The 24,162-nt window shown below is 36.2% G+C and overlaps 1 protein-coding gene across 1 annotated transcript in view; it reads right to left on the reverse strand.

Annotated features, from left to right (window-relative positions):
- The window catches only part of ATRNL1 (attractin-like 1), a 705,738-nt gene that overhangs the window by 512,715 nt on the left and 168,861 nt on the right, over positions 1-24,162 (reverse strand). The window contains exons 20-21 of the mRNA XM_006879915.1: positions 19,753-19,846; positions 4,306-4,358 (exon numbers count right to left, since the gene is read on the reverse strand). Of these exons, the coding sequence (XP_006879977.1) occupies positions 4,306-4,358; positions 19,753-19,846 (147 nt within the window). The remainder of the gene's footprint in view (positions 1-4,305; positions 4,359-19,752; positions 19,847-24,162) is intronic.

Raw genomic sequence — 24,162 nt, forward strand, 5'->3', positions numbered from 1 at the left:
TCTATAACTATTGTCGTTTCTCCAAGTTCATGGAGAAGCATGTGGTTTAGGAAGTGGATGCCACTCCTGCTTCTCTTATCCATCAAGAAGAAATTAAATAATTCAGTGTTCGCAATGTTCAGTCAAATTAGATAACATTGCCACAACATCTTTTTATTTTTTTCTGTGTGAAACATTACAGTTTCTCAACGCATTCTTTCTGGCTTCGGTTTTAAGGTGAAAACTGCATTACTTCTAATTAGGCTAATAACACACGCAGTTAGTTATTTTAAGTTACAGTTCTAGGCCTGCATTTTACATTTTGAGCTAATCTTTAAAATCTGGACAGCTTCCATTAACACCATTACAAGAACTACTAGCCTTTTATTTATTAAACATCATTTCCTCCAAATGATCTTAAAATGTAAAAGGCCTCACTCACAGCAAAGGACAAGACTGCCATCTAGCGTTTTCAAACTGCTTGCTCAGCCACGTAAAAGGAGCTGAAGTCCTGCATCCATACAAAGGCTGAATACCAAGGCAGCCCTATCTACCTGGTAGCAAACAAACATCTGTGTCTGCAAGATCGATGAGAGAAAAGAACAAATGGAGATTTGCTCTATAAGTAAAAATTGGGAATTTAATTTCCACCCCTTAGTACCAAAATAAGCATAACAAAATTTTTATTAAAGTACATTTGAACTTGTATTTTCTTAAAAAAAAAAAACCCACCACAAAACCCACCTCACTGATTTAATACTGATTATATGATAAAATAAAATAAAAACTATGTTGAATGTAAGTTAAAGAGAAGATCTTGCTAAGTTCATGTCACCTGCTTCTTTTTTCTTTCTTCAACATTCTGAAAGCCCTTTTATTTGCTGACCCCTAACCAAGTCACAGCTCACCCTCTATTTGTTTGTTGAGGTTATAAACCACAAGACTGTATATCTTTCTCCTGAGGAGACACTGGTCGCTTCAAATTGCCAGAGACGTCTTTGAGTTAACAGTGCAACTGTCTATGGATTAAGTCACCAGAAAATAGCTATCAGAAAATTTAGCAATTCAGATAGCACTCATCTTTGTATTTATTAATATACGTAAGTTTTATCTATTTAGAATCATATCTTTTCTTTCTTTATATTGAACAGCACTATGAGAAAGCTCTCACAGCCATCTTGGGATGTTAAGCAGCATTTTTAGCCTCTACATTCTGATGTCCTTAACATAAAAATGGAACAAAAAAATAACAATGAAAAAAAACTAGACCCTGAGAGTTTGGCTCCATTTTGCTATTTAAACTCATATACCTTTTTTAACTACAACTATTTTTTTAAAAGAAGCAAAATCTTGAGTGCCTTTTTAAAAGTTATTATCATAATTATATAATATGTAATTATAAAAGGGAAATTCTTTAAAAATGGAAAGATCTTTTAATTAGTAATATTTTTATATTAAAAATAAACAAAATAATTGACCCACATATGTAGAGACAACACGTTTCCAACCAATGTTCAAAAGCAATTTATGGTGAAACTGGTCTTTAATCTGAAACTTCTGAATATTCATGTGCAGAAATAAGTAACTTTGATCCGTACCTTACAATATATACAAATGTACAAAACTCCCAGTGGGCCATACATGTCAATGGAAAACATGGAAGACAATCTAAAGAAGTATCTCCATGACCCTGGGATAGGCTAATATTATTAGGCACAATACTAACATCACAGCCTATAAAGGGGGGGAAGTTAGATTTCATAAAAATTTACAAGGCCTATGCTTCAAAATATACTATTAATAAAATGAAAAGGCAAGTCACAGAGTGGAAGAAAATACTTGCAAATAATATAGCTGACAAAGAATTTGTATCAGATTTAAAGAAGTACTTTTAGATTGCAAGAGGGTTGAGTCAGCGGAAGAAGGAAGTAACATCTGTAGCCAGCAAGAGCTACATGGTTTTCACAAGAGACATCTAGCCCAGAAGCCTCTGCTCCGAGAAGTTGTCATGCACAATTGATTGCCCGTTTACTATCAATGAGGGGACCAGAACTGGTCAGTCTTGTCATCTCGTCAGGATCAAAATGAGCCAGTTTAAAAACAGAAAATGAGAATGTCACCACCACCAGGAAAGGAGACGCATCATATCTGACTGCGCCAAAGATTTCTGGGCAAGAGAGGCCAGAATGACCAATGACAGGAGCAATAGAGGTGGTGGAGAACCAGAGGCCTAGTTAAGAACAAGAACTGAGTAGCAGCATGGGAAGTACAGCTAAGATGGTGACTTTTATTGCATTAAAAGGGTTATATGTTCTTCTACGCAATGGTATATGGTAAATGCAGATGGTTTTTAAAGGGCTATATGTAAAGTTTATCAACCTCTGGTGGCCTAGTGATAAAAAGCTGTGCTGCCAGCCCAAAGACTCATCGTTCGAATGCACCCACTGCTCACAGAAGAAAAGATGGGCAATCTCGCATGCGATTTATTGCTTCTGAAAACCCAGTGGAGGGTCAGCTATGAGTCAGTTCAAGCTTGACAGTACAAAACAGAAACACCGTGTTAAGGTTTCAGTGTTCTTCTGGTCCTGCAAAGAGTAAAGGGACCGGTCCTTCTGAGACGGAGAAAGATGCATTAACCTCCAAGCCTGTGGCTGGAGGTGGGCTGACAGAACCCGAGCAGATGCTGCCCCATGGGCTGGTATAAACAGCTGTAATCGGATGGCTTAGTCGAGACTAGCCATTGCTTACAGATGGAGACACACAAAACTTCACCTAGAAAAGAAGGCTCGCTCTTGAGAGAAAAGAATAAGCTTGATTCCTCTGAGTACTGGTTTAACAGGGATGGGCAAATTAGAAATTAGCTCTCTAAAATAAAGGAAGAAAAGTCAAGAAGACGCTATTTCACATGTTTTCATGAGTATTATTAAGAAGACGATCGTGAGGGGGTGAGAATCCTTCACATGTGGAAGCTAATGATGAGAAGCGCCAGCACGTGGCTAAATAGTGAAATAGTACTTTGAGTGGGAACAGGAGAGCTAACCTGCTCAGCATTACTTTCTTTTTAACTAAATTTCTTGCTTATGTGATAGGTCCGGTCTCTTCACTCTGTCCTTTTTGCTAGGGGGAGAATGGGCCCTCCATTTTGAAGTTAGTCCTGCAACATTCAATAATAATATTCAATAATAAGAAAACAAAGTATTTCATTTTTAAATTGGGAAATTAATTTAAACATGATATTTATATTGAAAATTATCACATAAAAAAGGTAGCCGAGTCGATCTCTGGTGGCTTTGTGGCAAGAAGCTGCACTGCAATCTCAGAGGTTTGAGATTCGAATCCACCAGATTCTCTGCTGGAGGAGGGACAATCTCCTCCTGTACCAGTCAGATCTGATTTGATGGTACACACACACACACACACACACACACACACACAATAATAATAAAAATTTTAAAAAAAAGGTAGTCGATACCATTATTTGTTATAGGGAGCTCCGGTGACCACATAAAAACGACAATGAAATATCATTGCACACCAGTTAGAACGGCTGGACTTCAAAAGACTAGTCATTTAAAGCATGAAACCACTGGAACTCCCACACTGGGAGCAAAGATGTAAAATGACACAACTCCTTTGAAAAACAGGTTGGCTGCCTGGTAAAACGTTACACATATTAGCCACTGAAGGTAACCATAAAAAAGGTCACAGCTGCTCTTTGGCAATGACAAAACTGCTTCCTGAGGAAGAAAACCACAACTTATCACTTACAAAAGTCAACTGACTCCAAACTACATTAGAATGAAAATTATTACATTCAAATCAAGCTGAGTTCGCTTAAGGTCTATCTCTTGCTCCATATTCAGTATAGGTTGCATTGCTAGTTTACTCTTCAGATGGGGAAAAAAAACCCACAATTAATAAATCACAACAAAAAAACACAGTAAAAACAAAAAAACTACCTTTCTTAGAAATGAAGTGTTTGAAGACTTAAGAAATGAGAAACTGATGTGTACTACAAGCAACTATCAGTTCTTCAAGATGACTCAATATATCAGAAAAATTACCCAAAATTAATAATAAAAAGAGGAAAAGAGAGTTGTCATCAAGCTGAGTATAAGTGACATTGCCCCTCTCTGTGGTCCATAGCATTTTCAAAGGCAATCTTTCAAAAGCAGATCTATAACTGGCCTTTCTTTTTAAATACCTTTGATGGATTTGAACCACCAACCTTTAGATTAATAGTCAAACAGGAAACTATATAAAACAGATAGGGCCTTAAAATTAGTAATACACACAACTCAATTAAAAATTTTTAAAAATACTTACAATAACATGTTCCTCTAAGTGGATTACCAACATAGCGATTTTCAGAGTCACATCTGTAGAAATACAAAAATGTGTTTACTATTTAACAATGTAATTAAAAAATCATCTTCCTCAAGCAAAATGTCTTTAAACTTTACATTATAAAAGTATTAAAAATTAACTGAAATTGCTCAAAATTAATGAATTCTACAATTAATTCTTCTGATGTTATCTGTAAGGGAGAGGAAAAGTGAATGAAGAATAATAAACAAGAGAAGAATAAAAAGATATGTGGTAAGGCAGACAGGATAAGATTATGAGCACTCTTGCTCAAAAGAGGTGAAGTTCAAGCATGGATGAAGACATAGAGTCATGTTTAGATAGGGGAAGAAAACTGAGTGGTTCATACATCTACATCATATTCTTATTTGTGATCTTCTTTAAGCTTAATATGTTGTTTCAGTTTCTATGCCAATGAGTCTATAAAAGGAAATCACCTCAATGAATTATTTAAGGAAACTCAAATTAAATAGACTATTACAGGCTATTACAGACTATTACAGGTTCAAATGTACATTCCAGTAAGAAGATAACAAGAAACGAAACGCTGTGTGAGTGCTCAAACTCACAAACTCTAAGAGAAACCGAATATAAAGATATGCTGAACTCCAGCAGCAGGAAGAAATCATGAGCACTTCCTAAACTTCTGAGGTTCACATTTTTCAAATTTTATTTTCATAATAAAATCAAACTGATAACTAGCACACAGAAGAGATATGGTCTGGTTTTATAAAATTATAATTATTAGAACATAGTTTTAAAATAAGTTACCATAAAAGTATGTATCAGGATAACCACATACCATAATATTTGAATCATATCTATAAGTCTAAAGAGATAACAGAGGCCTTCAGAAAATGTCTTTTGTTTTAATAAATTCATTAGAACAGAGGGATAAATTAAGCATATAGCACAGAGAGCTAAGCAGAAGAAACTAATAAACCAAACAACCAGGTTATATGTGGCGGATTTTTCACTCATGTGTTGCTAGGGGGAAAATGAAGAGTAATCATCTTCAACACTAACAACAAAATTAAATGTGGACAATATAGCTATTTTGTACAATTAACTTCATTCTCCACTAAAGAAAGAAACTTGAAGGAAGGTTTTCTGCAGCTTCTCCAAACACTGCATTTACCATACATAGTATCATGAAACGCTCAAGCACTTCTGTGGAGTAGACGGACAGGTTTAGAAGCTGAAATGCTCATTACTGCAAGGGGAAGCATTTCAGTCCCTGAAGCACACACAACTGTTCCTTCCTGCAGGCATCACTCCTCAACGCCCACTTCTTTGTACCAAGTACATATAAACTCTAAAGAAAGGATTTCTATATAATTACAATTATTCCCTGTTACAATAGAGTTATTATAAAACAGTATCTAATACACTTAACTTTAGAATAAGTGAGCAGTGAACATATTCTCTCCATTACTCCACAAAATATTAATTCTCTGATCTCATTTGCCCCAGAAGATGGCATTTAAAGATCTAAAAGCCATTAAATTTGATAAATGACCAAGAATTTCAAGTGCTTTTCAATGAACTATATATTGATTTTAAGAGTTATCACATACAGATGCATTTTTTCAATATAGAAGTTATAAAGTTTCCAATTTCAAATTACATGCTTTTATATTATATTGGAAATTATTGCAATACGTTAGCCTTTAACATGATCCAATATTTAGAAAGGGAGGCTAACAATTGCATTTTCCCCAACTCATAAATGGACTTGGAAGAATGAAATTACACGCACGCGCACCTTTAGGAAATAACTTTTACTAGCTTTCACTACGCAAAGCTTAGTATTTTAACAAAAATAAAAGAATTTACACCACTTTGGCAAGAACTAAATTAAGAGGTTTCACAGAGTTTTTGATGTTCAATAGAAAGATTACATTTTCTCAAATTTCAATAACTTAGAGAAACAGTTCAAACATCTTATAAAATTATCTATATTCACCAATAAGTAATAGGAGAATTTGATGTATTATAAGAATATTGTCAAATTTAGAGTCATAAGAGTTAAGTTTAAACAGCAATATAATTTTTGTTAGTTTAATCTCAGATATTATATAAAGAACCAGCAGTGCCTGAAAATAACTAATGTGTACACCCATGTTTATTGCGGCTTTGTTCACAATAGCAAGGAGTTGGAAACAACCTAAGTGCCCATCAACAAACAAATGGCTAGAGAAGCTGTGGTATATTCACACAATGGAATACTATGCTGCATTAAAAAACAAGGAACGCATGCAATATTATTCAAAAGGGGTGACCCTGGAGGACATTATGCTGAGTGAAGTATCTCGGTCACAAAAGGACAAATACTGCATGGTGCCACTGCTGTAAAACAGGACTGACCCAGGGGTTGGGGAGAGACTGAAAAAGATGGGTTCAATAATGTATACTGTATTGAAACAGATGAGGAAGAAAACTGTCCAAAAGGGATATGTGATTAGGTATTTTTGTCATGACAGGAGTCCAGAGCAAAGGCTACATGGTGGAGTGGACCTGGGGGAGGTTTTGTAAAACAATGAAGGAATTTTTCTTTTACTTTTCCAAGAGGGTAGTGTACTAGAGGGAACGGTTGGGAGGGGAGAAAAATGCAACAATGAATGAATGGAAATCCAAAGTCACTGTAAATTTTTACTGAAATTAGTAATAATTAAATTTAAAAACTAAAAATAAAGAAAATAACAAATGACAAAAATTAGAGCTAAGGTAAACCTAACAGTAAAATGTTGTGAATTAAACTCAATCTGAAAGACATTGCTGTTGTTGTTAGGTATTGTTGAGTGGATTATAACTCACAGTGACCCTATGAACAAAGGATCTGAACGCGGCCCTGTCCTGAGCTGTCCTCATCTCTGACACACTTGAGCCCATTGTGACTATCACTCTGCCAATCCATCTTGTTGGGGATCTTTCTCTTTCACTGACCCTCCACATTCCCAACTCATGAGAAGAACCCTTTCCAAGAAATGGCACCTCCTCAAATGTGCCCAAAGTCTGTGAGGCCAAGTTTCACCATTCTTGTCTCTAACGAACACCCTGGTTGCACCTACTCCAACATACATTTGTTTGTTCTTTTGGCAGTGAGTACTTTTTTCCAGTATCACAATTCAAAGGCATCTATTAGTCTTCTGTTTTCTTAATTCCTTCTCCAATTTTCCAGTGCCTAGTAAGTGGCAGAAAACACCATGGCCTGGATTGGGTGCACCTTCATCTTGAAAGCAGCATCATTGTTCATAAAAGACATTAAATAGATATAATCAAATTTATAAGAAAGATTTCTTGTTCTTCATTTCAACACCACTTTATATATCATATAATCAGTAAGTCTGAAAAACAACCAAGTTGAGTCAATGAACCTTTTATGCTGCTAGGAAACTTGATCTTAATGTTCACAGACTTAAAGATATTAAAATGTTCTCATAGCGTCTATAACAACAACAACAACAAAAAAACCAAAAACAGCAAACACCCAAACAAACCACCAAATAACTATTACACTGACAGCAAAATAGAAAGATCATAGATAAAGAATAAGTCCTGCAGCATAGTGGTTTATTTATTGGGTTGTTAACCAAAAGGTCATAGGTTTGAATCCACTAACCTATCAGAGCGTAAGTATCACTGATATTTACAGACTATAACAGAAGCTAGAGACTATTATAGATCACTTAGGGTTGTCTGCCCTAAAACTTTTAAGTGGATATAAGTCTTTTTTAAAAGATATGAACATAAACTAATAACGTCATTTCTACAACAAAGAAACAAGATTAAAGTTTAAGCTGTTTCAAGTTCAAATTCAGATTCTAAAAGGTGACGAGAACATAAGGGAAAATGTATACACACAATATTTTTAAATGGAACACTAGTTTACCATGTTAATCACACTAATATTTCCAAGTTGCTAGTTAAATAATATTTTTTAAATTCTGAACCCCTCTGTATGAAGACTAGACACAAACAGAAGCCTTTAGAAGTCTTCAGCTTGACTTAATTAAAAAGGTAACATCAAAGCCTTTCGGTGCTTAAGCAAGAGACAACCATCTTCACGTCCCACTACGCAAACTGCCAGAGCTTTTCAGAAAACAGATTCAGGCTGAAATATTTATGAGAGACTTTCAAACGATAAATAATGTTATTAAATGTCAACTAAATAATGGTTCTATTTATGTAAATGATCTCATTACAATATAACTTCTTTTAAAAACATATTAAATATTCCCAAGTTTATTAATTTTAAAATAATTTCTGTTCCTGAAGTGTCTAAAAAGCTACTAAGATACATTACCCTAGACACATACAAATTTTCAACTCAGAAACTAAAAAGAACTGTGAGTTAAAATTCTGAAGTATCAAGACATGATATTTTCTGCTAAAAAGCATTAAATGTACTTGTAGTCTTAAGAAAAAATATGGAAATTATAGACAAAATCAAACATACACTTTTGCTTAATTTCAGTTTAAAGGAAATTTAAAAAAGCATATGCTAAAAAAAAGATATGCTATAAAGGAATATCTTATTAACACCGCTACCAAGCTTCTAAATACATTTTTTTTTTAAAATAAAGAAATCTAGTCATAAAGGTATGGTAATCTGCTTTGAATCACCTCTTTTTGCCTGAATTACTAAAGTACTAGTATGAGACACCTAATAAAATTAAATCTCCTTTGGAGGAAGATTTTTATCCTAGGTATTAAATGATGTATAAATATATTTTACAAGTAAAATAAGGCAGTGTAAAGGAAACAAAGAAAAAAATTGACATCAACAGACAAGACAGTAAGAACAAGAAATAACAAAGTCAAAAAACAAATCAACTCATTCTCATTGAATTGGAACCGACTTATAGCACCTTCAAGGACATTTTCAGAGAAAACAAATGACACTGGATGAGCTGGTGGATTTGAACCACCCACCTCTGGGTTGGTAATGCAAATCCTTCCCACTCAGCCACCAGAGCACCTTGTGGTGCCAAAAGACAATGGAAATAGAGCCATGGACATTCAGATACTGTCTAGGAAAAGATAAAGTCTTATCATCAATAGATAAGATCAAGAATCCAGTCTGAAACACTGGAAAGTAAGTAAAAATGTCATCATCAAAACCAAGAAATGAACAGAGGAATTTAAGAACAAACTAGACACCCTGTAAAAGAGAAAAGTAAACTAGACAGGTCACAAGAGAGAAGACAAGTATAAAACAGACATATGAGCTACCATATTATACTATAAATGATTATAAGAATTATTGTGTTATATTATCTTCTTCCAAAGAAGAAGAGAGAAAATGGAAAAGCAGCAACATTTGAAGTGCACAGGCTGAACTTTCTGAAAATTGATTAGATGAAGCACACACACACACACACACACACACACTGCATGGTTCAAAAGGAGGAAAGGAGTGTGTCAGGGATGTGCCCTGTCTCCATACCGCTTTGTTCTATATTTGAAACATTCAGAGCCTCATTTGGGAGGCTGGACTTCTTGAGGAGGAATGTGGCATCAGGACGGGAGGAAGACTCAACAACAACCTGGGTATGCAGGTGGCACAAAGTTACTTGTGGAAACTGAGGAGGACTTGAATGAAGCATTTGCTGCAGAAGGTCAAGGTCTGTGGTCTTCAATACAGACTGAAGCTCAACATCAAGAAAACAAAGATTTTCACCTCTGGACTAATTGGCAGCACCAATTATAAATGGAGAAGAGACTGAGATTGTTAACAGTCTCAGCTTACTCATTTCCACAATCAACATGCTTGGTTCTAGCACTCAGTAAATCAAAAGACTAATTGCACTGGGAAAATCTGTTATTAGGGACCTTTCCAGAGTACTGAAGTGCAATAATATCAGGCTAGAGACTAAGGTGCACCCGATCCAGGTCATGGTCTTCATAATTACTTGTTATGCATAAGAGAGCTGGACAATGACTAACGATGACAGAAGAATAGATGCCTTTGAGTTGTGGTGCTGGGGAAGAGTACTGAGCAAACCATGGACTGTCCTGAAGATGGCAAAACCAGGGTGTTCCTTAGAGACAAGGATTTTGAAGCTCCATGTCACCAGGAGGGGCCGGCGTGCTTGGAAGGGTGGAGGAACGGTGCAGGAGAGGGAAACCTTGGATAAAATGATTGACACAGTAACCGGGGTCGTGGAAATAGGTGTGTTGGAGACAGCGAAATTGGCTCAGGACAGGGAAAGGTTCAGAGCTATTATGCACAGCATCGCTATGAGTCACATATAAGGCATATAACAACAACAAGCACATCATATTACAAATGTTGATGTTAGGTACGTTAAGTCCTGTATGACCCATAGCAACTCTATGAACAGATCTGATCCCTGTCCTATCCTGCGCCATCCTGACTTCCTGACACACAAGAGCCCACTACAGCAGTGGTCATGTCAATCCACCTGGTCAAGGGTCTTCCTCTCCCTCACTGACCCTACACCCTTCCAAGCATCACATCCCTCTTCAAGAAACATCCCCTCCTAGCAACGTGCCTCAAGTATCTGAGGTGAAGCCTCATCATCTTTGCCTCCAAAGAGCACTCTGGCTGCGCCCTCTACAAGACATATTTGTTTGTTCGTTTGGCAGACCATGGGATGATCAGTACTCTTCTCCAACACCACAGTTCAAAGGCATCAATTCTTCTTCTGTCATCCCTATTCACTGCCCAATTATCAGATACATACATAGCAAGTGATCTGAAAGACCATGCCCTGAATCAGATGCACCTTTGTCCTCAAATTGACATCATTTCTCCTCAATAATTTGGAGAGGTCCCTACCTACAGACTTTTCCACTGCAAAACCTCTTCTGATTTCCTGACGGTTGGTACCAAGGTGTTATATGTGGATTCAAGTAAGATGAAGTTGTTCACAGTTTCAATCTTTCTCCATCTATCATGATGTTGCCCATCGGTCCAATGGTAAGAATCTTTGTCTTCCTGACATTGAAACTAGGCTAGGGGTGGATTCAATTACTCATGTGCAAGTCCAAATTGAGGCTGAAGAAAATAAAAATAAGGCCATGAGAACCATATACAACTAGTTAAAAACAAACAGAAAATCTTTTAAAAGCCAACAAATAATACAGATTAAACAGTTTATAAGAAATTAGACAGTAACTGAAACAATTTCAAGGAAGCAAAATCTAACACCAAGTGGCCTCTTTGGTGCACGTTCCCTAACTATATGAAGGCAAAGCATTCTCAAAGAGAGCTAATGGTTTCATTGCTTGTTGGGTATTTAAGAAACTACCGCTTATCAAGCTTTAGCAAACTATCAAAGGCAATGACCACAATTATAGGAAAAGGAGTTTAAAAGAATGCCCTCACCTTTCCACCAGCTTATTTACTTGAGGCTGAATTGCCCTCATTTGTCTCATCCAAAACAACACACTATAAAAGTTTGAATGCAAGAGCAGACATGAAAATAAAACTTCAAACTATCTTCTACTAAACCAGGCATCAAAAGATTTGCAAAACGTAGGATTGTCATTTTTCTCCCCTGTTCTTTTTGTTTTGGACAACAGTCACCTTTTCTCAAAGGATGCAGCTGACTTTAACCTATCATATAAGCTCATTGTTATTTTAGAAACAGATTAAACATTTGTACCATCTCATTTTCAACTTCCATTACAACTAAAAGAGTCTCTAATTTCTCAGCTCAAAGATCCCTGCACCATGTGTAAACTTAAATTCCACATCCACAGGTGACTGTCTCTATCTTGAAATTTGCCTAATGACATCTGCTTCCCAAATAGATCCCTGGACAAAGACAAGGGTCCCCTTTCATTCCTCAGAACGTATACCTCGCCCTGCTTATAGAACAAGAACACTAATAGGAACACACATTTATTTTTAGTGCAAATAAGACATTAACAAAAATTGTAAATACAGGAGTACTGGTGACAGAATATATAATGCTGCTAACCAAAAGGTCAGTGGTTCAAATCTACCAGCTGCTTTGAGGGAGAAAGAAGAATATTCAATTCCTGTAAAAGAGTCTTTATTCCAAGAGGTAATCACGATACAATCACAAGCAAAATCTTAGAAATGTATTTTGTGGGTACAGATGAACTGGTCCTATAGTCTGGATGAAATACAAAGACTCAGACTAGCCAGCACGATAGAGAATAACAACATAGTCAGAGGGCTGCCACTACCCATATTCAACACTTATTATCAGACTACACTGATCAAGGCAGAATTCTATTGAGAAAAGAATAAATAGATCAATGAAATAAAACAGAAATTCTAAAACTAGGCCCGCATAAAAGTCGTCAAGATCTTGGGGAAAGGAGCAAAGGCAATTTAAAGGGGGAAAGTAGTGTTTTTCAATGTACCATCAGCAAAATAAACGTAGTGATGAATTGATACAACACCTAAAAGGTAATATTGGGAAAAATCCTCGGTGATCTTGGGTCTGGCAATGAGTTTTCAGATATCACACCAAAAGCACAATGTATAAAATATATATAAGTTGGATTTCATTAAAATGAAAAATGTATGCTCGGCTAAAGAAACTAAAATGAATGAGAAGACAAGCCACACACTAGGAGGAAATAGCCACAAAACACATAACTGATAAAGAATCTGTATCCACAATTAATATAAAGGATCGAAAACTCAACAATAAGAAAACAAACAAAAAGGGGGGAAAGTCCAACTTCACCAAAGATTTACAGACTGTAAATAAGCACAGGAAAAGATGCAAAGATGACCAATAATATATACCCTTTACACAAAACAAAGTCACGGCCATCAGACCGGAACTGACACATAGTTGACCCTCCAGCAGGTTCAAGCTATAATGGTGGAGACTGATCATCATTCTCTGAGAAAGTCACTGATGGACTCAAACGGTCAGAGTTAGAAAATACCTTTGATTAGCAGTCCAACTCACTATAGAGAACTCCCAGAACTCCCTAAATGTCATTGTTGTTGAGTACCACTGGAACCAACCCGCAGCTGACCCTCCAGTGGGTTTTCAGAGGCACTTCCATCATGTGGGAGATTGTCCATTCTTCTCCTGTGGAGCAGCTGGTGGATTTGAACTGCATCACTTCAAGATTTCAGCACAGCTCTTTACCACCAGGCCAGAGCTCCCTTAAATGTCATTGTTGTTGTTGTTTTGTACTGTTGAGTCGGAACAGATCCATAACTGACCCTCCAGTGAGTTTTCAGAGACACTTTAATTGCATGGGAGGAGACTGTTCGTCCTTCTTTCGCAGAGTAGCTGGTTGATTTGAACTGCATACCTTCGGAATTGCAGCACAGCCTCTTACCACTAAGCCAATAGAGCTCATAAATTAAAAGAACAATGTAATAGCACTACTTACATACTAAAATACTTAGGTCATGTTATCAGGAGAGGCCAGGTAGGGTTAGAGTTATTCAAGCGAGTTAAAACCTATATCCTGAGTATAAGTGTTTATAGTAGCTTTCTTTGTAATTGTCAGTAACTGGAAGAAACCAAAATAATTTCTATGGGAATAAATAATCCAACTTTGGAGCAATAATAGAATGGAATAATATAGAGTTGTGGGGGAAAAAATCACTATCAAGTCATAAAAAGACATGGAGGAAACACAAATGTTTACTTTAAGTAAATAAACTCTTTTGAAGGTGTTTGTGTGACTCCAACTAAACCACATTCTAGAAAAGATAAAACCATAGAGACCATAAAAAGGCCCTTGGCTACTTAGGGTTTTGGGGTGGAGACAGGATAAACAGTGAAGCACAGGGCATTTTTAGGGAAGTAAAATTATTCTGTATGACGTTTTGATAATGGATAAATGCATATGTCAGAGTTCATAGGCTTTTATGGCACAAAGACTGAGTGAGCTTTAATGTTAACTATGGATTTTAGTTAATAATATTATTATTAGGTTACCAACTGTACCAAACGTACTACCTAATGGAACACGAGCACGATGGGGATGTCAGTGAGGAAGGGAAGTTATATGGAAACTCTGAATTTTTTAGTAATTTTTATAAACGAAAAACTCTTCTTAACAAATTAACTATATTGGCGAGCTCTGGTGGCCTAGTAGCAAGAAGCTGCACTGCAATCTCAGAGGTGCGCAGTTCAAATCCAACAGATGCTCCGCTGGAGAAGAAGGGACAATCTCCTCCTCTACCAGTCAGATTCGATTTGATGGTACACACACAGAAAAAAAAATAATAATTTAAAAAAAAAATTAGCTATACTAGCAATAGTGACTCTGGTAAATACAAAGTTATATAGCTCATTTTCTAATAAATTAGGATAATTTTTAAAATTCTCCTCTATATTATGCAATCATTCCATGGAGGGGAAAAACAAAACTGAACTTTCTGCTATACAAAGAAAGTATTTTTTTATTAAATACTAAGTATTTTAAAATAAAATATGGAAGTAAAAATACAGAATAATATTTATAATATTCAAACACCAGTCATAAGTTTTAATTAAAATTTTCAATGACAATGATAAAAAACATTTTTTTTCTCGAAATACTGCCTTGGTGTTAATTTATCAATTGTTGTTAAAAAAAAAAAAAGGAAACAATAGGGACAGAGTTGGTGAAAGTAGCCCTAGTTAGCATGTAATGTGTCAGGTTTCTAACCATGAGGTTGATGGTTCAAATCTCCCAGGAGCTCTGTTGAAGAAGGGCAATCTCCTCCCACACAGACTTGGAGACTTAGAAAGCTGACGGAGGTTTACTAGAAGCCATAATAGACTTGATGGAAATAAGTAAAGGTTTTCGCAGAAGAGTATACATTTTCAGGCAAAGAAACCTTAGTAGGAGTCCTTCTCCATCATTAACTAGATCATAACCTTGGATATACTTAGTTTTTAAAAAAAAATTATTATTTACTTATTTACATCATCATCATCTAATTTTTATACAATTTGTTTTACATGGTCATTTCTGTACATTGTGGGGTTTTGTTTTGTTTTTTCTTTTCTCAAATTTTATTCCGATTTATTTACAAAGTTTGAACACAGTTTTTCACAAAAGATCCTTCCCGTTTCCTTCACCCCACCCACCCATCAAATTGTGCAACCCTATGATTAACACCAGTGTGTGGTGGCGCTCCCCAAATAAAACAAGCTTGGAAGCAGGAGTGGCATCCACTTCCAAAATAGCTTGCCTCCAGAAACTCTATGAACCTGGAGAAAGGATGAAAGTTATACAAGTGTCCGGGTCTTTCATTTATAGGGTTGCTATGAGTCTTCTATAACTCTACAACACCTAACAACAACAACATTATTAACAACCTACCTGTACATTGTGTTTTATATAATCAATTATTACTGATCTATTACTTTTGTCTCCCTGTCTCCTCAAGGCCCCAATCCATCTTAGCTATCCCTTCACCCCTTCCTGCCCCCACTCAATTTCCTGCACAGGAAAATAATAGTACCATCTTCACAGAATTGCTCTATGAATTACATTTTAATGTAGCTAACGGTAGGCATTTACTGGGTATGTTGTCAAAGGTTTATCATTCAAAATAGCTTTCCAAATTATTAACTTTTTATTTGGTCATGATGTATTTATAGTATTAAAGAGACGCAATTAGGGTGGGATATAAATGCCACCTTAGCAGCCTTTCCATAGCTCATCACCTCATGGAAGCTCAGTGCTCACACTCTGTCAGGACGCTTGCTTTCCTGGGACACAGCATCCAGCTACTCTGCAGCTGACAATCTACAGGATCCTGGGCCACCTCGCACCAGTCTGCAACCCTGGCCTGCATCACCCTCAGTCATCTGAGTCATTTCCCCGATGGGTTTGTGTTTCTGTGAGGCCATCCAGTGAACCACAGAACCCAAGGGGCACAGAGGAGTGGGGAAACTGAATGGAGGAGGAACAACTGATGTTGGAAATTATGGAGTAGTACAGATCAAACATTTGGGATCCTGTTGACGTCCACCTTTTAGTAACCAGTCTGCTACTAGTCTTAGCCTGATGGATTGTAAATGCAGTAGGGCTCGATATTAACAAGGAATACTAATAATGGTGACCACCAAGAAGAGATAAAAACATTAACAAAAATGAGAAAAGGGCATAAAATTGCATCAGATAAATGTCAAAGTGAGCAGAACCAAAATGAAAGTTATTTTAGAAAAAGATTACCCTTTAATATGTTTCAAACATTTATCTTATTACCTTAGAAGTAAGATGCTTAAACTATACAGCATAGTCCATATACTGGGGTTCTCAGAAATGAATCAAACCAACATCATGGTATATTGCAGTAATTAATCTTATAACACACATGCATTTGAAACGAGTTCTCATTTTGATAAAACATCTACCCAATAGTCCCAACATATTTGCTACATTAAACTGTTGCACCTTCTCTGTAATTTATTTCTCTACAGAGGGTAAGTCGAAATATACTAGGGAAGCTGTCTATTTCATCCTCTGATATTTCAAGAAAACTTTAATAAATATAGAAGATATACCAAAATAAAGCAAATGCTTAAAATCGTTTCTCTTTGTTTAGGATACCAGTATCTTTTCCTATTTTTCACTTTCAATTAGTATGTTGTTATTATCGTTATGTGCCATTGAATCACCTGGGACTCACAGCAATCCTATGTACAACAGCTCTGAACCCTGCTCTATCTTGAGTCAATTTCATTGTCTCCAACACACCTATTCTCATTACCCCAGCATTTGAGTCAATCTATCTCATCCAGGGTTTTCAGATGTAACACTTTCATGTAATCATCTAACCCTTACTGCAGTTTCTTTGTACTCACAATCCCACATGATTAGAACCAATTAACTTTGACATCAACTTAATAGCCAAATGGGAGACATACACTGTGCTCAAGCCTGAAAGACAGTACTCCATGACAAAAGCTGTAATCAGAAGTCTGAAGAAGTGAAAGAGACTCACAGAACAACGTGACCCCATACAACCTAACGTGACCTCTGCTAACACCCAGAATGAACAGGTCGTGTAGGGTTAATATACAAAAATGTAGCAACTAAGGATGTTAAGTAAAGTTCTAGTGAAACAGTAATTGGTCATGTCAGGACAAGCCAACTATAACAGCTTTAAAATCTAAGTCATTTCAAAAAATGAAACTCAGATTCTAGCTATAAACAGAGTCCAGCAGGATACCAAGAATTAGTCATATACTTATGTTTGTAAAAATTAGTTTTAAATATTCTTATTTCCCCCTTTATTTCATATCAGAGAGCCCCAGTTTCTAGCATAAGGGTTGGTCAAAGGCTGCGGTAGAACTTGCTACTACTGAATTTTTTACACGAGCACACTGAGACGCAATTTGATCAACTGACCCAAACCCAAAAATCCCACTGTCATCTAGTCAATATTAACTCCTGGTGATTTGTTAGGACCAAGAAGATCTTCCCGTAGGGTTTCCAAGATTGTAACTATTTATAGAAGGTAGTCCCATGTGTCTTCCAAAGAGCAGCTGGTGGATTTGAACCACTGACCTTTTACTAGTAGACAGATGCTTTATTGTCTCACTGATTAAGTGACAGACATTATGTTTTATACTTTCCAAATATGTGTTGCCTGCACAGTGTAAAACGGAGAAATTTTACAGAACAATCTGTCATGTGTTCTTTAAACTACATATTATTTCCTAAGAGAAAATCATCTTAGAAAATACTACTTCACCCATTATAGGTTTATACTGTAGTTCATATTTCCATTAAACTCACTTTCTAAGTTTACTATTGTTAAATACTGTGTCTTGAGTCATGGCCAGAATGAATTCTCAGCACCCTGGCAACATGACTAATCCAGTGCCTCTTTAAATGAATAATCTAGTCCGTTCCTTTCTCCTTTACAGTCATTCTCCTCCGCTTGGTCTATGACATGCATGAGGATACTTCTCGAACATTTTCTCCATGTGTGGGGAGCTGACTCCACCATTTCAGGGGTCACCAGGGATTCACACTCTGTTCACAGGGCACACACCACTGACAGTGCACATCAATTGACTAACCATCCTCACTGTGCTGGTACCATTTTCCAGTTTGGTTTTCCTCCGAGTAAGACAGTTGTTCATGTCATGTCTCTCTGGAGGCTCTTCACTCTCTTTAAATTAAGGGCCATTCGGTTGCTCTGCGATCTCAGTTCTGCAGTTTCCAAATCTCTGCAGTCCTGGGTTTTCTTTCATTGGAAGAGGGTAGGCTGCACTCGACAGCTCCATAATGTTCTCAAGCTAAAACCTGACAGACTGTGACCCCATTCGTGTTCCTTCTTTTGAGAGTACTAGCACCACCTATCGTTCCACGTCCACATCTATCCAGAAAATTATGAGTATTCTTCAAGTACTAGATTCATTACTCTCCTTTCAAATAGTCCTTACCCCTCTAAAAAAAAATCAATCATTCCTTTTATCTGTATTGCTTCAATACTTTTTTCATTTTATTCCATTAAATACATTTATTGAACACATACATTGGGGTCTCCTCCATTTCAAGACCAGAAAGGCTTTCCTGAAAGAAATGTTCTTAATATCTTAAGCTTTTACCTCTTTTTTAACTTTGGAGAGAATTGGAAAATGAAAGAAGAGCTATTATATAGCTCACATTCTTTGAACTTACAAAACACGATTGCTAATCTTGTATTTATTTATACTTTTGAAGTACTCTTTATTAAAATATTCCTACTTACATCTACTTATTACATTTTAAATTTAGGTGATGTGTTTAAACACATAGGGTTGCTATGAGTTGAAGTTAACTTGAAGGTTCCAAACAACAATAGCACAACACTAAATTTAAAAAGGAAAACTACCACAATTGATGTGACATATCAGAAAATAGACAATGACTAAGGGGGATGGAAGAAGAAGCAGTGCCTTTGAGGAGTTGTGGTGCTGGAGGAGAGCTCTGAACATAGTATGGACCACCAAGAGAACAAACAGGTCTGTCAGGTCTGATAAGGAGAGGGTGAAACCAGTTTGCTCCTTGGAGGCAAGCATTTGTTTTGTTTTGTTTTGTTTTGTTTTGTTTTGTTTGTGTGTGTTTTGTTGTGGTTTGGTTTTTTTTGTGGCAAGGATTTTGAAGCACCATCTCCAATACTTTGGGCATGTTGCTAGTAGGAACCCGTCCTTAGAGAAAGACATCATGCTTGAAAGGGTGGAGGGACAGTGAAGGAAAGGGTGATTCTCAATTAGATGGATTGACACAGTAATTTGAGAAACTGGGGTCAGTGTGTAAAAGGCAGTGAGACTGGCCCAGGATAGGGCAGGATTCAGAGCTATTGTGCTGAGGGTCACTACGAGTAGTTGTCAGCTCGATGGCACATAACCACCACCACCACCACCACCACCACCACCACCACACAATAATTTTTAAAGCACAAAGCATTTCACTAATTGCCAAAAAGTTCTCTTTACTTACAATTGGCACTGATCCCCTTTTATTCCTTTGGTTGTGCAGAAACATTTTCCCGTGTGCATATGACAAACATTCGCATGTCCACTGCATGAACAAGCTGTAAGTAAAAACCAGAACAGTCCTGAGTACTGGAATCACAAACATATCTATCTCAGCTCAAGAGAGGTATCATCATTTTAACTTTTCTGAATGCCACATTATAACCCAATGCCAGAAAACAACCAAAATAAGATAAATTTCAAGTTATTTTTTTCAAAAGGAAGTAAATTTGCTTATTTGAAAATTAAAGAAAATCCTATTTCTAATACAGTACATATCTTAAAGGAACGGGCTTCAGTGGGCTAAAATTAAAACAAGTTATTTATATCTAAACCATTTAATGTCAACATCTGTATCTACAATCATTAGCTATGCAATCCTGGATAATTAACTTAAGCTTCAGGCTTCATTTCTTCATTGGTGAAAAGAGAATAATAGTATTTAACTATCAGCACCATTTAAAAAGTTAAATGAAATAATGTAACTTAAAGTAACTTAACATAAATCAAGCACTCAATAAATACCAGTATTACTCCCATTACCATGGGTAACAATAAAAATATAACTACAAATTGTCAAATTAGATTGTGCTGATGATTTCATAGCTCTGTGAATATAATGAAAAACTAAAGTACCCTCTAAGGGAAAATTATATAATACATGAATTATAAAATAATAAATACATTTCTATAAACATTAATTGCAAAGAAAATCTGACATATTCCAGGACACGAAGTCTTATAAATTGCTTGTGATCACTTAGTTGGAAACACTAATAACCCCTACACACATGCAAACATATAGAGAAATTCCTTTGATATCACATAAATTTCCAAGAACCTACTTTTTTAGTACCAGAGAATCTACATTAATTTATTTCTTTTTCTTCAAAAAGCAAATTTTTAAAAATATGCATAACTTTAAGTTTTTAGAATTTGACTGTGGGAATTTAAAGTGTGAAAAGTTTAGAACTGCAAGGAATAAAAGAAATTATCACTGAACATTAAAAGTACACCAGATACATTAGTAATACAAAACCTCATAAATAGTGAATGAATACACCACGGCATCTTTTAATATCAACTGGAAGTTTCATAATAGAATTGTATTGTATTCAAGACTTCAACGTGTGCACATGCACAAACACACATACACACACACAAATGATGTGTATTAATATTTTAAAAACTTAAATCAATCCTTTATTTACTCTTTACAGCAGAACTGATAGTAATTATGCTTCCAGCATTATTTAGAAGAATTGTCATTGCACATAGTGACTTCAATAATTTCTGAGACCAAAAACATTATGTTAAAAATACCTTTTAATATGAACTCATTTTACAGAATTCCCTGGCGGTGCTTTACATCAGGGAAAAATGGCACAAATGCATTTTAAATTCAATTGTTTCAAATTTATACTTCATGACAGTGTTGAAATTACTCTGTCAGCATTTGAGGCTATTTTTTTATGCTGAATAAGCAGCTATGAAATGATCATATGGTAGCCTTTTGTTTGTCAAACTTTATATGATGATGATTTTATAGCCCAGATACACAGTTGAGGGATATAATGTGGTCACGTGATATTTCTGCTCCCCTCCAACATACAGGTTACAGTATCAACTGATAAGCCAAACTAAACAGTAAGTATAGAAAAGAGATGCTAGAAAGGTTATTGAAAGAAGTTCCCTATAAAAAGCATTCTTCCTTGTTTCTAGCATGGAACCAAAAACGTAGCACTTGGTAGCATGTGTTTCAAAGATAAGTTTATATTTCCATGCTCTTTCATGATGACATCATTGCCAATTGTACTAGGAATATGATAAGTCCTGGTGGTTAGAAGGCCATGCCAACGTGGCTTCCCTTGTAGGATTTAGCATGTTTGTGGTTGTTGTTATGTGCCGTCAAGTCATTTGCGACTCATAGCGACCCTATGTACAACAGCCCTAAACCCTGCTCTATCCTGTGCCAATCGCATTGCCTCTGACACACCCATCCCGATTACCGCAGTCACTGAATCAATCCACCTCATAGAGGGTCTTTCCCCTCCTGCGCTGTCCCTCTACTCTACCCAGCATGATGTCCCTCTCCAAAGACCTGTCTCTCCTTACAACATGTCCAGAGTATGTCAGACGAAGCCCCAGAATCCTTGCCTCCAAGGAGTAGCCTGGTTTAACCCTCTCTAGGATGAATCTGTTTGTTTTCGTGGCAGTCCATGGTACATTCAATACTCTTCTCCAGCACCACAGCTCAAAGGCGTCAATTCTGCTTCTATCCTCCTTGGTCATTGTCCAGCTCTCTGATGCATAACAAGTGATTGCAAAGACCATGGCCTGTATCGGGTGCACCTTAGTCTCCAGTTTTTAGCATACTCAACCCAAAACAAAACCCCAACCTAATGGAGTGGCATTAATTCCAACCTGTGAAATCATTATCAAAAGAGACTGCCCATCTTTCCACTTCAGAAAGACTAGTGGATTTGAACTGCCAACCTTTCAATGACTGCACAACATGAATAAACTATGTCACCATAGCGCCCAAGAACAATTATGCTAAAATAAAATTATTTATGTGTGTTGTTGTTGATTGCCGTTGAATTGAGCATGACTCATAGCAACCCTATAAACAAAAGGCCTAATACCTCTCTATAGCTATCAACATTTATCAAAGTTCATAGAGTGTCCTCTAGGAATTGGATGCCACTCCTGCTTCCAAATTTATATTACAGAATTATATTTAAAATATATTACAGAAGTGGTAATAATGGACAGAAATTGAAATTATCAAATGCCATAAGTTCAGACTTTTCAAACTAATTTGCATTTTTTAGAATGCTGTATTAGTTTCTGCTATAATAAAATATCAGATATTTAGTGACTTAGCACAACAAAGCTCGACCTCATAGGCTAAAAGCTCAAACTCAAGGTGTCACTGGGTCCTGGCTCTCTCTGGACTTCCTAACGGTAGAGTCTTCCCTGTTGGTTTCTAGCTCTGATGACCTTTTTATAAACATTAACCTTTGGAGAGGCAGTTTCTGCTTTATTTCTAACCACTGTCCAGGAATGATCATCAGATGCTTACATTGGCAGTGAAAGATGCAAAGAACCAGGAGGGAAATGAAGGACATAAAAATTACTAGTGTTACTGAACCTTTAAGGTCAGAGAAACACAGCAGAGTGAACAATGGTTTCAAAAAGCCTACTCAGAAGGTAAACCAGTTCAAAACTATGCACTGGGGAATTTTGTTTATGAAAACAGGCAGTTCTGCTTTGCATAACTTAATGGCTTTCTTGGTTTTGTTTATATGATTGACTTTATATTAAAAACATTATTTCAAAAAGATTTTTTGATCAAAGTAACATTTCATGGCTATATCATAAACTAATTACCTACATATAATTACATAACAATTTGTTTAATGATCTCTTTGGGGAATATTTTAAAATTCAGTCTGACTTTTCTCTGCTGTATAGGTCAGCAACATGTACTCAGAGAATACAAACTAATTTTAACTTTGTCACATGAAAACAATGAATAAAACCAATATTGCCTTGCCAAGTGACTGTCACATAGCTATCTTTTTAATTATTTAAACAGTGAATTTATTTTAAGATAATTAAGCATTTATTTTTCCTTTCTGAAATGTGCAGACAACTGGCTTTAAGCTTTTTGTTTCTTTTTATTTACATGGAAAATCAGATTAGCACACAATTTAAGAACCTAAGAAAAACAAGAAAATAAACAAAAGATACAAATTCATGAATACAAAAGCAGATTTCACTGAAAGCAATTAGAAATGTGCTAATAAAGAATATACCAATAATACCAACTAAATAATTAAAACCATGCAATAAATTTCATTTTAAAAGTTAAGATCCAAATTAAGACAATTATTAGTCAACTAAGGTTGGAATTCTTTTTATTGTCAGTAAATCATGTGGAGTAGTAGTTTTCCTATTTTGTTGTGTGCCACTGACTTGGAACCAACCCGCAGCCAAACCTCCAGTGGACTTTCAGAGGCAGTAAACTGCACAGGAGGAGAGTGGTCATCCTTCTCCCATGGAGCAGCTAGTGGATTTGAACTGTGTGCTTTTGGAATTGCAGCAAAGTTTCTTACCACTAGGCCACCAGAACTCCCTTTTTTAAAATAGTATATTAAAACATTTTTATGATTAATAACATTCTAGTTTATTTGTTTTCAATAACAACATAAGAGCTCTGTTGGCCTAGTGAATAGAAAGTTATGCTACCAAGCTAAAGGTGGGTGATTTTAATCTGTGGCCCTCAGGCCGGGTTTTAATTGTTTTTGGTCAAATATTCTTCTAAGTGGTATAGCACTGGTCTGTCCATTTGCTGTACAGAGGTAACTCG

This window comes from Elephantulus edwardii, unplaced genomic scaffold, assembly GCF_000299155.1.
Source record: "Elephantulus edwardii isolate Elephantulus edwardi_28Jun2011 unplaced genomic scaffold, EleEdw1.0 scaffold00006, whole genome shotgun sequence".
In the NCBI taxonomy this organism is placed as follows: domain Eukaryota; kingdom Metazoa; phylum Chordata; class Mammalia; order Macroscelidea; family Macroscelididae; genus Elephantulus; species Elephantulus edwardii.